General features: G+C 42.8%; 1 protein-coding gene across 1 annotated transcript in view; it reads right to left on the bottom strand.

The window, feature by feature from the left end:
- Positions 1–16,465, bottom strand: part of ANXA2 (annexin A2) — a 43,770-nt gene that overhangs the window by 15,828 nt on the left and 11,477 nt on the right. The window contains exons 2-3 of the mRNA XM_069483305.1: positions 15,376–15,434; positions 12,696–12,795 (exon numbers count right to left, since the gene is read on the bottom strand). Coding sequence (XP_069339406.1) covers positions 12,696–12,795; positions 15,376–15,423 — 148 coding nt within the window. The 5' untranslated portion in view covers positions 15,424–15,434. The remainder of the gene's footprint in view (positions 1–12,695; positions 12,796–15,375; positions 15,435–16,465) is intronic.

Genomic DNA, 16,465 nt, shown 5'->3' with positions numbered 1-16,465 from the left:
TCAAGCTTTATTACATGGACCTTTTAAATATTTGTATTTAAAAAAAAACTATTTTATTCATGAATTGGTTTCTGGAATCAACAGTAGGAGGTGCATTTGTGGGGCTTTGGCAGTCAGATGGAACAACAAAGATTTAGGAGGATTTTAAATGAAGGTCCCCAAATTGCCATTTAACTGAGGATTTAACAGACAGTAAACTGCAAACTGAATTAATAGAGACAATTATTTATATTTATTGCAGGATTACAGCTATGTAAGCAGCTAGGTATAATTTCTATAATTATAGAAACTCATGACAAATGAGTCAGATTTAATATAGCAGTTGTATTTTAATAGCATAATTGATTAATACAATCATATGTATTGAAGACTAAATCGTTTTGTAAGGAAAATAAACGTTCCACTGCTTTTAATCTCCAATAGGCAATTTTAATAATCAATTTTATAACTTTATTAAAAAGAGTAAGTGTTTTAATCTAAATTAAATCTAAATTGGGAGTTTTGAAGTGCCACGAAAATATTTTAGTACCTATTTTAATTGGAACATGTGTATTTACAAAGATAAGCAATGCCTTCTGGTATCTGAAAGTTTCCAATTTTCTATCAGAAATACTCCTCACATGCCATTTAAAACTTAAGAAAGCACAATTTTAAGAATTCACAATATGAAAGGTCTCTCTCCTGACTGATTACGAACTTTGTTTAATGAAAGGAAGAGTCTTTGCCATAACTGGATAGGTAATTCTTGGGGGACAGAGCAGAGCTGCTAAGCACACAAGGTCACCTGGAAACCACAAATGGCTTGGCCTACGTCGGTGGGTCCAGAAGAAACAGAAAGGTCAGAGGCAAAGGCAAAGAGAAGACAAACACAGGAGGTATCCTGAACTCTCCAGTGTGCCAGACAGATCGAAAAGCATAAAGTTACAATCTGGGGTTATAAAAATAAATAATATTTTAAAAAATGTATATACTCATTTCAAAGTGAGTTCATACCAATATGTTGCTTATCTTAGCTGCAGCAGCTATAACTTTAGCTCTGATTTTTAGAGTAGTCAATGTAAACGTGGAGACCCTATTGCTGTATATGAGATTCAGCTTCAGAGATGCTTATTTCAGTATTGTATATAACACTGAAAAATACAAGGAAGAAGAAAAACCTATGTCCGGTAAGAGACTTATTAAATGTTCTTTTGTCCATACGATGGGATACTATGCAGTCATTTAAAATGATGGCATAGAAGTATTCATTGATATGGAAAAATATTCACAACATATGTACCATTAAGTAAAAAAATACAGGTTGCAAATGGTATGCCCAGTATACCCTGACTTTTGTAAAATGCACATATGCATGATATATGCACCTGTAAGAAAATATCAGAAGCCTTTATATCAAAATCTTAACAGTGATCATCTGAGTGGTGGAGTTATGGGTAACTTAAAATTTTCTTTCTTTTGATTATCTATGCTTTCAAAGTTCACCAAAATGACCATAAAAATGGTTTTCTAAATACACAGTGATTGGCATGCAGTCATTGATCTCGAATCAACTAGTGACTGCATTTCACCCAGCGTGGTTCTAAACACTTTAGTTAGAAGGAAACACAGCATGCATAACAATGAGGAATTTACATCCATGTAATTCTCTTCAGTTTCCAAACATCCTAACACAAACTATCTTATTTAATCCTCACAACAATCAAGTGGGGATAGCTACTTCTCGTTCTGTTTTATAACTGGAGAGTCTGCAGCTCAGAGATAGCGGCCCAGCTCTGCATGTGTTGCCTGTGCAAACACTTGTCCCCCGGGGGTCTCAGTTTCCACATCTGTGCAAGTAAGGGGCTTGGACAATGACCTCCAGTTCTGCTTCCACAAAACACTAACAGAAACCATTGAGCTTTAACTTATGTTTAGTTTCAGCTGGGTATGGGCAGGATAGATTTATTCGCAGACTCTGCGGTGGATGAGTGTCCGGGCTTATCTGCGTGCACGCCTCCCCACACACGTGTCCACTCGCTTGCGTGCTCTCTTGCTCTGTGGCTCAGGCTCTATCTTTATATTAGGAAAACCACTTGTTTATTAATGTGTTTTTGCCTTATACTTAACTTTATTACCCCCATCTGAAAATGCTGAAGAACCACACAATATACAATTCTTCCCTCTGACTTCAATTCTAATATTTCCTGAAATCAAGTTAGGGGCCAGCTGACCTGAATGCATACCAAGAACACTGACCCATGAAACATAGTTCTCTCTTGGAAACACATGCAAAGTCTGTGTTTGTGTCAGAATGTGGTCCTTGACCCACTTGCATTAAAATCACATGAAGCAATTATTAAAAACACAGTCCCGTGGGACCCGCCTGAGATCTACTGATGACTCTCTAGGACTTGGGATCCAGGAAGCAGCAGCATTTCAACAAGCTCCTTGGTGATTCCTTATTTGAGAATCATCAACAGAGATGGACAACCACGGGTGGGAAATGGAAAGATCTTTAGCAATCTGCCTATGTACAATACAAGACTTTTATGTCACTTCTACCAACTGCTTCTTTGAGGTACAGGGTTGACTATAATTTTAGGGAAAGAAATGCTTACACCTTTGTTCAAACAACCCAGGTAAGAAATAACATCTAAAAAGCGTTCATCCACAAACTGCAATGCAGTCCTACGCTCTTAGTCCATGAAACAGCTTTTTGCCTTTCTTTCTATAGCAGCTAAGTGGCCAGGCAGCAGAGTTGGAATTCACTCTAATTACTGGGCATCCTTGTAAAAAGTCTGGGTGGTTAACCTGAATCTCACCTAGGAGGCAGCAACAACTATGTGTCTGAAGGAACCTAAATGCATTTTACCTAAATTATTTACCGAGTAAATAGCCCGCTGAGATGCAACATCTAACGTGCTGGGCCTTTACAAGTGAATGATCTTATGCATTACACGAATGCTAATGCCAGTAACTACAAAGAAAGAAATGGAGGCTATTTCTGCAAATGGACAACTCCTCTCCCACCGCCCAGACCCAAAAACCTCCCCTGCATCAGCTATTTCTCCCATACCATTGTCTGCATGTTTCAACTGAATTGGAAAGAGGAAAAAATGGAGCCCAGGATCAACGGCCCAGTCAAAGCCACTGAAGGCATGTTCTCTGCTTTAACACCAAATACATAAGTCTGCCAGTGGGATAGAACCAGTTTATCTTTAGAACACTGAGGCTTCCTCTCGACCTGCTATCATAATTGGTGAGGCAGTTTATTCCTGTGGAAAACAGCTCAGTACAGGTTGAGCCTGCGAGGGTCATCCGGTCGGCTCACCATTTCTGCCCAGGATGCAGCTGAAGGATGAGGACGGAACACTCGGCTACCGATGTCAGCACAATCGCCACCGACAACTCACAGCCAGTGCCAGCACGCTAGGAAAGCTCTCAGTTGTCCGGGGGATGGGGCCCTGCCTCTCTGGGTTGGTGCTTAAGGAAGTGTTTGTGGAAAAGCCCAGAGTCTAAAAGAAACTGTGTGTGGCGGCCGGGGGCGGAGGCGGGGAGGGGGGTGTGGACATAAAGAAGAAACAGCAAACCTGAATAATGCTTCTTTTTCCATCCCATTTCCCTTGCATCGGATATGGGCGGTCACCAAGTAATCTAAGCAAGTAAGCAAAGCTCACACCGGGAAGAGTGGTGTGGGCGGGGCAGACCCCACCGAACATGAGTGAGAACATGATAAATTCTGCAATCCAGGCAGATTTTTTTTAAATTTCTTTTCAAAACTAATAGGAGCTACAGTTTTCCAAGACTGGTGGGGAACTGAGACACAAATCTATTGGCTCCTGATAGGAAATAGCACTAGGAAGTTTTTAAGCATTTACTCCTTGACTGAAAATAGTCAGCTAATCTAATCGGCTAACTACAACAATATTTTCAACATTCGGGGCGGGGGCATTCAAGAGGTCAGTCGCTACCCTACGTGCCTGTCAACCTGGAACAAAGCTTAGCTTAAGGGGCTGCCACCAGGAGGTACTGCCAGGTTCCAGCAGAAAGCTGGGGCGTCCTGGGTCCCTTAAACTGTCCTCTGTATTTTTCAAGCATAAAAAACACTTGCAGTTTAAAATGATAGCTGAATCCAGAACCACAAAATCAGCTTCCTGGAGTTTCCTCCTCCTCTCTCGGCTAGAAACCCCAAGCTGGCTCCAGCGTCTGGCATTATATGGAAAATGTGTGTCTTTATTGTCCATGGCAAGGCACCAACAGCCATTCTGGACAGGATGCTGACTCACATCTGCCGAGACACAGTGGCTGCACAAAGAAAATGGATTTCATTTGCGTCTGATGAAGGGCTCAGGAGGCCCTCAGGGCAAGAGCTCACTTGGAAATGAAGGAAAACTGCACAGAACCTCTCCTTACCTAGATCATGAGAAAACCATGACTCAACTTAAATTATCAGGCATACCAGTATGAAAGATCAAAAGAAATCATCTTAACAACAAAAAGGTCAGAGGCATGCCACAAGAGAGGACAGGGCCACAGAGATATTTCATTTACTATAATAGCAACCTTTTACTGAGCACCTACTACATGCCAGGAATTTTATTACATGCTTTTCGTACACATTCAATCATGTAATTCTCAGCTCACCCACGTGAGGAGGGTGTCACTGTCATCCCTGTTGTATCAATGAGGAAATCAATGCTCTTAGAAGGCAGGGACTCACTTGAGGTTGCAGAAGCAAGTCACTTGCAGGGCTGAGATTCAAAGTAGGATTAAAGGCCCTGGCTCACTGTGCTGGGCAACCCTGCCTCCTGTGATAGGAGATTATCCAAAACTTGAAAATAAGGCAGCATGCCCTCCTGGTATGAGCTAGAGCACTGTCCAACAGGCTCTCCAAGGACCTGTACTCCAGGGTGTGCTCTTACTTGATTCGCTGCTTACTACGGACTTGGGCATAGAGTCTGTGGGGTACATGTTAACTTGCACATTTTGGTCCAGTAGAAAGGATAACCCCAAAGGTTACGGCTTCCCTACCCTAGAGGACATTAATGGTCTTGTATCCAGCCCAGCAATCCTACTCTTTTCTCAATGCTTATCGACACCAGTCTCTCAAATTTCCCTTTGAATCGGCCTTACCTCAATGAGTTAAATAGAAGTTTGACACACGTTCCTCCTGTATTTATGAGTCATGTTTGTACCTTTTTGAAATTATACTTTGATGCTTCTCCATACCACACTCCTCCGTCCAGCACCGAGAAGGGATCTGGGACAGTCACGTGTCCACCTGTGCACGGAGCTAGGCTGACTGTTTAGCACACACAAAGGCACTCACGTTCAGTAACCTGTAGGCAATGATTTGCTACCTGGTAACAATGGATGGCCCTGAAAGATAACCCAACAGAGGTGTTTCCAAAGAATCTCTCCTGGAGCCGGCCATCAGTAACTCGGCGCAGGGAGGCAGTCCTTCCAACAAGCCGATTAGGGCAGCCAGTCAGCCAGTTACTGGAAGCGGTTTTAGGGCTAGAGAAGCTCCCTGTCCGCCCCACCACACACACACATCATTGCCCAAAAGCTTCTCCCCGACATCAGCCACGGTGCTGCTGCCCCACAATCCCTGCTCTCAAAGTCGCGCCCGGATCACTCAGTGCTAAGTGAGCGCTCTGTCTCCAGGGCGTCTCTCGTCAAGACAGAACACCCAGGCGGGCGACAGATGCAAAGGGAGCCCTCTGGAGGAGCAGCAGTAACAGACGCAGTGCTCTAGAAACTTGGGGGGACTCAGGCCTGTAAGATTCGGGGACATATTAGTTCCCTCCCTAGGCCTGGGTTTCTCACCCTGTGAAACTGTGATCATGATCATACTTAGTTTACAGGGATGCAGAAAAGACTGGAAGCTGGTCTACTGCCTTCTGCGCTCAGCTTCTCTGTCGCAAGCCCGGTCTCTGCCTGATTCGATTTTTGGTCTATGAAAATGTGGGGCACAGAGAAGATCAGGATACATTTCTGCCATTGGCACGCATTGGATTAGCAGTCCAGTTACATGATAAACTCTGGCAGCTGCCTGAGAAACAGGAGAGAAAATAAACACTGCTCGGGGTGGGAGGAGACGGGGCTATGGCAGGGGGAAGTTCGGTGCCTCTCCCAGGTCTGGCACAGCTGGGGGACCCAGTCCCAATTTGAGGAAAGCCCAGTTTAGCTAAATGCCTGAGAAGTTTTAGTCCAGTAATCAAATTCCTTCTAATCCCATTATGCCCTGATCTCACCTCAGCTGAATTCCTTAGAAAGGATTTAAGGTATCATCTATTCGTTAATCCCACTGGATACTTTAATAATCTAGAACCCTGTCTGCATTCCATATATAATATTATTTCTGAAACACACCAGCAGGAAAACACAAAGTCCACCATCACGCAAGATTCAAATCAAATAAAACCGTAAAGGAAGGAACAGGCATTAAATGCAAGCACTGTTTTGTGCCCTGCTACTCTGACAGCCTCATGAAACAGAAAATAAAAACCCTGAACAGATGCAGGAGAAAGAAACATACCCACCCTTAACTCAATTGACAGTGGAGAAGCTGCCTGGCGTTGCTAACACCAGATGCGAATCTGGTTGCTGCCACCGTCTCGGGTATTTGGATTTACTCGGGGGAAAAGAGGTTACAGATTTTACAAAAAAGAAAGAGCTGAGGAGAGGCAGGCGAGAAAGGCTGATGCCTAAAATCAGAAACGCGCCAGGGCCTCCTTTGCCAGTGTGTTACAGCCGCCTAGGTCAGGCTGGGCACCTCCGCAGCCAGGCGGGCAAATACCGTCACAAAGACAATCTGTGCTCTCACAGACAAGGTGGCTGTGACTCAGCACTGGCCTCTCAGTTCCCAGCACTGCGGTAAGATGAGAACTCAGTCTAAAGTAAACTTGAACCCAGAGAAAGGCCTCAGCAACTGAGAAAGGTCTATTCCTTCCTGCTCCCTCCAGGAGGCTGAGAAGGCCCCTGGGCCATGTGAGTCACCAAGGCCTCTCTCACAGATGTGCTCTCGCTGGGACCGCGGGGCCCCTCACTCGCCACCCCTCTGCCATGGGAGGGAGGCTGTTTCCCCAGCCGGTCTGCCTCCTGACACCCTCAAGAGAATATAGTCCTAATTGCTGTGCTCAGCTGAATGCATATACCTCCAGGGGTGCAGGTGAAGCCAAAAATACACATCCTGGCTTGCTTTCCAGTGGCATGGAACGTTAGTCTGTTGGCCACGCTGGAAATCTTAAGCAGTTCTATTTTAAAAGTATAAGAAAAAACTAAGTGCAAAGCTTGCTGCAGTTATGCTTCTATACTTGTACTCATGAGAAGGGGGGGATCACTCGCTTTGCATCCCTTCCGGAAAACACAAATACTGCTAAAATCAAAACGGGCAATAATAACAGGGCAACTCATTACCCTCCCCTTCCAGATAGAGACCGAAGCTGTGCCCGTTTATTGGCACTCACACTAACTCTGGGGTTGTGCTGCTGCTAATTACAATCTATTTCATGTAGTCTAGATTCATCCTTTTCTAATTTAGCTGACTTTCCTTTCTAGTTATTTGGACCCATATGGTAAACCATTCACAGCTGTGTTGTACACTGCACGGTATATATTTAACCCAAGGCCAATCTAGACCAAGAGACTCCTACAGATTGTCTCAGAAGCCGCTTGTTAATTAAGCAATATTACTACTTTTGCATGGCTTCACTCAGTTTCTAACTAGACGTAAATTAAGGTAAGTAATTGCATAGTCTACCTCAAGCCCGAGCACACACAAAACCACCATGCATTTGGTGTAGGTAAGATACTCTGGAAATACTGAGATCCCTTCAAACTAGAAACAAAGCAGACTTAGGACAGTGAGCTAAATTCCTTTAGTGACAATAGGTGGAAGCTCACCTAGGGGCTGTGATCCCTTCTGAAAACCCTCTGGAGCTATCCCTTGCTGTCTTCTGTGTCCCCACTGATCTGCGCTCACCTGTGTGCTCTGGTATCTGTGTACCTTTTCACTACTATTTGGGTTAATTTTTTACCTCCTCACATAGTCCCACGGAACAGGGCATTGAAAAGGTTAATGAAATTAAGTCCTTGCCTTTAAGGAGCTCACACTCCCCCAGGAGAGACAAACCCATAAGTAAATAATTCTAACACAGTGTGACAAGAGCTGTAAATGAGTATATAAAGTACGATGAGTACACAGACCAGGGAATAGCTGGTCCTGTCTCCTTCCCAGAGAAAGCCTGGAGGAGACGCTGTACCCCAGCTCCGGCTGAGAGGCCAGTGGGCACATGTGGGTGTTAGAAGTGGGGACGGGGAGACTGCGAGCTCCTGGAAGAACTAAGGCAGAGGCACATTCCGCTGGGGGCCCCGACAAGCCAGAGATGAAGCTGCAAAGACACCCTGACAGCTGAGGCAGGGAGGCCCCTTAGAAGACAGCTGTCATAGCAGCCCCCAGGAGAGAGGCGATGAGGGTTGGCGGAGGCTGGATAAGAGCTGCTTCCCAGGCCACTGGAAAGCAAGCCAGGATGTGTATTTTTGGCTTCACCTGCACCCCTGGAGGTATATACATTCAGCTGAGCACAGCAATTAGGAATGTATTCTCTTGAGGGTGTCAGGAGGCAGACCTGCTGGGAAAAGCAGCCTCCCTCCCATGGCAGAGGGGTGGCGAGTGAGGGGCCAAGCTGAGAGGAGCCCCGAAGTCTGGGTGAGAGCACGTGTGTGAGAAGCCTTGGTGACTCACGTGGCCATGACCAGTCCAGGCAGCACCAGCTGTGGACCTCTGACCAGCTCTGCCCTCCTAACAATCCTCCCACTCCAGCCTGCTCCTGTACACAAGCCTTGGTTTAACAGCAACTGACTAAGACCCTCCAAAGTGGCCTGCTTCCAGCTGTCCTTCCTGAGAGTTCACAGGCCACAGGGAAATCAACAGCACCTCAGATGGAGCTGGTGATGTCCCAGCACGCTGACAGGTGGCACGTCCATACACACTTGTGCTGTGCACACACACACACACACACACACACAGGGGCTGCCCTCATGTAGGAAAAAAGGACGCCCAGAGCAGATAGTTATCTTTCCGTGGTCCTTTGGCTTTTGTTTATGTCAACATTTGAGGTTTCCTTTGATGTCAAGGAAACACCAACTACTTAGCATTGTGTCCTTCTGATAAAGGGTTTGAGGTAGGAGTGGGGCCAAGGTGTGGCACAAGCTTCCTAATGACACGTAAGGCAGAAGGAATTCTAAAAGGGAAGGTATGATCTTAATTAGCTCATTTTCTAAGTGGTGTTAGTTATCTAAAAATATCAAGGGGAAGTGAAAAGGAGCAAAAGGGTTGTTACCTTTCCCAACTAATGATTTCATTTTTGTTTTTAATTAAGTTTACTGCCTTCCATTATGAAGGTAATACATGTCATCGTAGAAAATTTGCAAAATACAGAAATATACAATATACTAAAAAGCACAAGAAAGGAAAAGAATCAATAACCCATACTTCCATATACAGGCAGACCTCAGAGATACTTTGGGTTTGGTTCCAGACCATCTCAACAAAGCAAATAACATATTAAATTGAGGTGTATACGTTTTGTGGTTTCCCAGTGCATGTAAGAGTGATTTTACTTTATACTGTAGTCTATTAAGTGTGCAATAGCATTGTGTCTAACAAAATCACATACCTTAATTTAAAAAATACTTTATTGCTAAAAAATGCTGACACAGAGACACAAAGTGAGCACATGCTGTTGGAAAAATGGCACCAACAGATTTGTTCGACACAGAGTTGCTACAAACCTTCCATTTGTAAAAATACACAGTATCTGCGAAGTGCTAAAGCAAAATGCAATACAATGAGGTACGCCTGTATTAGTTCCTAATTCCTTTATTTTTTCATTTTTGATTTGAATAAATCACTATGGTTGTGATCTCACAATATACACTATTTTATATCCATTTTTCAATGCAACTGACAAATTTAAGGCGACTGGATGTTAAAATGAGTGTTACGGAATTAACCATGGTGATGGTTGACAACTCTGTAAGTGCACTAAAAATACTGAATTGTACACTTTATATAGGTGAATTGTATGACATATGAATTAATATCTCAATAAAGGTATCAAAAATGGCTCATAAACTTTTTCATGTTTATGTAACATTCTCCAGACACTGTGTGATGCAGGAAGTTACACACCACCTATGTACTATAGTCTTACTTAATCATTTACTTAATCACTGCTCAACTAAAAGGTATATCTGGGTTTTTCACTATCATAACCAATGCTAACATTAACATCTTTGGTACACTGAGCTGTTATGAATATCATATTCTTTCATCCCAATAGTTTCTTACAAGGATTACTGACAATCTAGAAATTATTTTAAAGGATCAATGGTTTTAACTTAAGAAAACTTATTCTCTAATATCATCAGGCACCAAAAATAAATCAGTAAATAAAAAGTGGTCCGAAGTGAAACTTGCTGAACATTAATTCTGGGGGGAAAGAGCATGAGATGGGGGAGCTAAAGCTGGACCACAAATGTGAAACATATCAGATATCAATAAGATCACAGCCAATGTTTTTCATGCCTGAAAATAATTCAAGGCAAAGGAAGAAAATCTGACCCTAACAGGTGGCGGCTACATGATAGTGCTTAAGGACACAGGCCTGGAGGGGGACAGAGCTGTGTTCAAATCCCTATTTGAATGAAAGCCAAGAGACCTCAAGCATGCTAATCCTGAACTGTGTCGCCCAAAAACTGGGGAAGAGAGAACACTACATCAGAGATTGCTTGGTGCAGTATGTGCCCATAACAAGCACTCAATAAACAGTCATGATGATGATGATGATGACGATGATGTCACCTGCTTTTGATCAAACTGGAATGAAGAAATCCAAGTCTCTGCCCTCCAGAAGTTTCTGCTTAAAAAATGACAGTATTTTTCTACTCACTCAGAAAGGGCCTGAAGGTATTTTCATTACCATGAGAGTTTCAGCTGTGACCAGAACTCATTTGCGCAATCTTTACATTCCAGTGGGCTAAATGCTTTCTCATGCGGGGATAAAAGCAGCCTTTGTCCTAAGCTTGTGAAAGGCACCATCTTTGTCAGATGAGTTAACTGTTAAACTTCGAGTGAGTGTGTTGCTGCAATGGCATGTTGGGAAACCACAAAAATCTAGACACACCCACGTAGTGAAATGGTATGAGTTTTTAAAAAGCGGACTGTGTGTGTGTGTTTGTGTGCATGTCTGTGTAAGGTAACACATTTTGAGTGCTGTCTACATGCCAGGCGCCATGCTAAGTGCTTTTTAAAGTTCCCAATGTGGCTGCTTCATGATTCTCCCTTCAGCTGTCCAGGCAGCCTTTCTGGCGGTGGCCTGAGGGTCCCCCCCCCACCCCCGCAACAGAAGGCTGCTCGGAAGCAGGTGATGCAAACCCCTGCATCTTGTTAGAACCACAGGACAAAAGCGGATTTTCCTACTCTTCCTCTGGAATCTGGAAACAAAGTCATCAGTTTCTACAAGAGTGTTAGGAAAAGTGGCCGTGTTAATTTATTTTCCAAAATAGGCCAGTTCTGAGGGTAAAGGGTGCACTATCAGTAAATATGTGGGCATAAACCAGGACATTTGTCACCCCAGTTTTACGTTCCCAGGTCATCATGGTTGAAGTTTCTCAGTCTCTCAATGAACTGTATACGTGAACTGTGTAAGTGCATCAGTAACTTAAAACACCCTACTCAGAAGAGAAAACTTTGACATGGCTCTTCAGCAGGGGCACGAACCTGCAGCTGCTCTAATTGCTGGGTCACATCTGTTTCCAAATCTAGCCTCAAGGTAAAAGGAAATGCTCTGTCCAAAGCGGTGAAAAGTGGAGAATCACAAGAGTCACCACAATCATTGCAATGTTTTCAGGGACTTGGAGGATGATGGGGCAACCTCAAATATTGCTTCATTGACATAAGCCTTCAAAAGCCCGAACATCCACTTTTATAGATCCAGAAAACAATATGATGAACTGAACAAGTTCTTGCTCCATGCTAACCAATTAAATGCTTTATTCGCTTCATTGCTTTATTTCAAAATGGAGGCTTTTACGTGTCCTGTCTTCCTTACTCATCCTGGAACTCGAGGAAACACACTCATTCTGACAGCTCTTCCTATCCCAGCTCCTGGACTAAGGAGGCCAATGTCTTAAGGGTAAAAAAAAGTTGGATTTTTCACTCATTAGCTCAATCTAAGAGCAAAGCAGCAAAATTTTCCCAGCATTTTTCCAACAAATGCAATGAAATTCAAAGGAATTCAGAATAAGAAGGATCCTTGGGAATCACCATGACCAACTTCTCCCTTATAGAAGAGGAACTGAGACCTCAAAGTGAAGAGCCAAGCCCAAAGCACACACACCCAAGGGGTCAGATCTTGCTTTTAGCATGTTTCGCTTTTATTATACTATTTAGCTAAAACACCATCTCATGCTTTAGATTTTCTTCTCTCCAAAGAAGGCAAGGAGGAAGGAAGGGAGGGAAAGAAGGAGGGAGGAAAGAAAAAGAAGGAAGGAGAAATGGAAGGAAGGGAGAGGTATGGGGTGGGCGAGGTCTGGATTCACTCCATCAAAGCAAGGAGACAATTTCAAATGACCACTGTATGGATAAGGAGACAATCAGAAATGCCTCAGTAAGACCCTGACAAGAGGAGGACAAATGTATTGCCTACCTTTGGTCTTGATGGCCGTTTCAATGTTCAAAGCATCCCGCTCAGCATCAAAGTTGGTGTAGGCTTTGACGGACCCATATGCACTTGCGGGTGTGGAGTGCTGAGGTTAAAAGACAAACACACTCAAATAACACACACTGAAAATCCTCTTGTTGAGACAACGATTCCTAAAATAATTTTTTCTGATTGTTTATCAGTTCAAATCGTTCTCATACTAAGTAACCAGGTTATGTATTAACATGACATCATACACCAGATAAGAAATTTCATTTTTTTTTCTCATGAGAATTCTTCTTCACAGTCTCAGCCAGTTCAGAACATGTTGTCTAAATGACCACTTTTCATCTTACTTTTAGGGAGAGCTCACAGGCAGACAATGCAAAGCAGAGGACCTGAAACCAGCATTCATTCAGGAAGGCATGGAAAAGCATGAAACCGGGCTGGCAACGATTCAAAATAAGCTAGCAGTGTAGAAGTGCCTGAATGACAAGAGTGTTTGGCCAAGTTTCTGGTACAGGCACATGAATTTGCACTGGGCCCCTGTCACGGAGGTCACAATGCAGACAAGCGAGACACGCCACTTTGGCCACCACTGTGGCACCCAGGTGGTCTAACCAGACAGCCACGTCCTCTTGTGTTTCCCAAGCTCCTGCTCCTCTCCTTCCCCTCTACTCCTGTCTCTCTTCTCTTCTTCTCTGTATTTCCCCTCTGCCTGCTCTAACACTATCCCCTCTGCCTACCTTTCTTCCTAGTATTTTTTTTCTTACTGCCTTTTAAGCCACACACTCTTCCAATGCTTTTCAAAGTCCATTATTCTTCCCGATCTGACGGGGGAATCTCTCCCACCTGCACCCTAGCCTGCCCCAGACTGGGGTAAGGACAATGGCATGTCTCTACATCAGTTCTCCTTTCCAAGGCTTCAACTTCCCTCCTTGTTTGAGATGGTCTTACAGTTCCTCTCCCTCTCTCCCCACTACCCAGTCCCAAGGCGAAGGGCAGACCAAGAGAATGGATGCCACAGTTCTGGCTGGTGGAGCCATCACCACTGCCCCGCCCTCAAGTTTAGGCTCCCATCCTTCAGTGCCCCCCTTGCCACCCCCCAGCACATAATGCCCGTATAGGGTGATGACTCGGCCTTGGCACGGTTTCTGCGAAGAGTTAAGAGACCGCAATGCCCTGACTACCTTCTCCACCTGCAGGCAGCATGTTATGAAATGCCCAGCAGTTATTTACAAAGGCAGGCAGTCTGGCCATTGAGCCATATCACACAGAGCTTCATTTACCAGGAGACACGTCATCTCATTCTAAAAACAACTGTGAGTGGGGGAAAGTTCATGGAAACAAAATTAAATGGAGAACTGAACTTATTCCCTATAAAATCCACTTGTCTGAAAATCAAATTATTGAGGCAGAGGTGATCTTTTCTTTCCTCAAAATATTGGGGAATATAGGACATTTTCTAGTTCCGTCCCATCTCTCTGTGCAGAGAAATATATCATATTAGAGAAACTTCAGAGACTACAGGAAAAGTCCTCTCATGAAACCTGATACTACAAACAATCTACTGATTAAATCCACTAGAGAAATAAATTATTTAGCACCTGGACTTGTCTGGGCCTCAACATGCAGCTTGTATTGTTACCAACAACAGCATACTCAAGTTCCAAGAAGAGGAAAGATTTTTAAAACTATATTAATAGTTTTATGCTCCAAACAACCTGTGTTTGCACAGCCTCCATGCATTTGCACGTTTTGATGGCAAGTGCCATAGACAATACCTACAGTTTTGTACCACGTGACCCAAATCACTGCCAATCTTTTGAGTGCGTCATTGCATTTTAATTTCAATAAGAGCATATTTTGAAATATCTGCAGGATATGGCTACAAACCAGTGTCAGTGCTAGGTTTTTGTAAAAGCCATTTCTGCCAAAATGACCTGGATGATGTGTAGTATTATTAGTTATTTTACATATTCATAATTTAGATTCTACTTGATTCTATAAGTATTTGCAATGACTTATAATTTAACATATAGCTTTAAAAATTTTAACTGTAAAAGAGATAAGCAAACGCATCCAAATTTCCAGGTTTGCATATTTCCTGTGAAGACAATTAAATTTAATGCTGAGCTCCCTGATAGCCAAAGCAAAAAAGGAAACATGACAAATTATAATAATTTCATTATTTTGTTTAAAAAAAAAAAGTCCTAACTCTTTCAAAAAACTTTCCCAGGTGCTAAATTTAAAAAAATATATAGGTCCTTATCTGGAAAAACTTCCTGAATGCTGTAAGAAGTCCAAAAGACACAGAATCATTTTTGATATGGCTGCAGCTTATGCCAACCATTAATAAAATCCAAGGGCATGACATTAAAAGGCAAATATCATCATAACAATTATCACCATTGACAGGTATGGCAGGATAAAATTCCAGCCACCCCAGTGTCACTAACTCTGTCCAATTTTAATGTGATGCCAAAAAAGTTTCCAGTACCATGACATTTTCTTCAGATTGAACTGCTAAGAACAGCTAAAATAATGGGAACAGGGGAGAACCAAATAACGACTCTCTGAATTTTGTCCCCATTTTCCTTAGGTGCACAAGGAAGGAGAGCAGCACAGTTATCCACAGAGATATCCAATTTGCATGAATTACATAAAGAGAAAATGATATACTTACATCACCCTCCAAGCTGAGCTTGCAGAGAATTTCATGAACAGTAGACATTTTGAAAGAAGCTGGAAAAAAGTACAACAAAAGGTTTTTAGAAGAGGCTTTCCTTTCCCTCAAAGCACAGGGATTCATTTTACTAATTTCCACATCTTGGACCATTTCATCTGAGGATATTAGAGTAATTTTTGCAAATAGATGCAATTCCCATCTTATGACTGGGAAAATTAATGCTTGGAGATGGTTTGCCTTCGGTCAGGATGGATTACTAAACTAGACAGTTTTTCTCTTGCTGTTTAAAAAGAACCTGGGAGACTGATTTGTGAATGCAAAAACAAAATGCTCCCCATGGCTAATGCAACTTGTTCAAACAGGATAAAACTGAGTTGTCCACTTCTCATAAAAGGTGTTAAGCTTGTCAAACCAGCCACTACTTCTGTATTTCTCACAAGTAATTGAACCTATTCAGAAGAACCTGAAAGCTCCAGATGTGAACTGAAATCAGTAGCATCTTCATGTTGGCCTATTCCTCATTGGAACCCTTTATCTCTACCCATAATTATTTTCTCAGTCCAGTGATGCTTGGAAGATATTAAACTGTTTATGAGAAAGACAATGGACAGATTTTCTGACCTTAACTCATTCCATAAAGGACTGAATCCCTTGTATTTAAGATTCAAAATGTCTGAAATGAAGTCATCCTCCAGTAATACACTTAATGGAGCAGAAAGACAATGGCCTGATGAATCGGCTTTCCAGCTTTGCAATCTTACAGTTCTCGGAATTTATACCCAACCCCTGCCAATAAGGAGTGCTCGACTGGTAGTAAATTCACTTCAACTGAGACGAGACAGGTTATTCAGCATAATCATCCCAAAAATAAAGAAAATAGAGCAGAGCTGCATCCGGAAATAGTCAGGAACAACATTTAAACTGTAGCACCTTCTGCTTTGGTCTCTTTTTGCTTAATATTCTTTGATCAAGGAAATTGTACATATGCCAATTCAGCTTTCTGTTCCCTCCGGTTTGCTTAGTTTAAATATTTTCATAAAACTGGTCTGGAGAGAATATTTGACATAGACATTTGCTAGTTTATAGG

This window comes from Eulemur rufifrons, chromosome 2 (genome assembly GCF_041146395.1).
Source record: "Eulemur rufifrons isolate Redbay chromosome 2, OSU_ERuf_1, whole genome shotgun sequence".
In the NCBI taxonomy this organism is placed as follows: Eukaryota; Metazoa; Chordata; class Mammalia; order Primates; family Lemuridae; genus Eulemur; species Eulemur rufifrons.
This window is presented reverse-complemented; position numbering and strand designations above follow the sequence as displayed.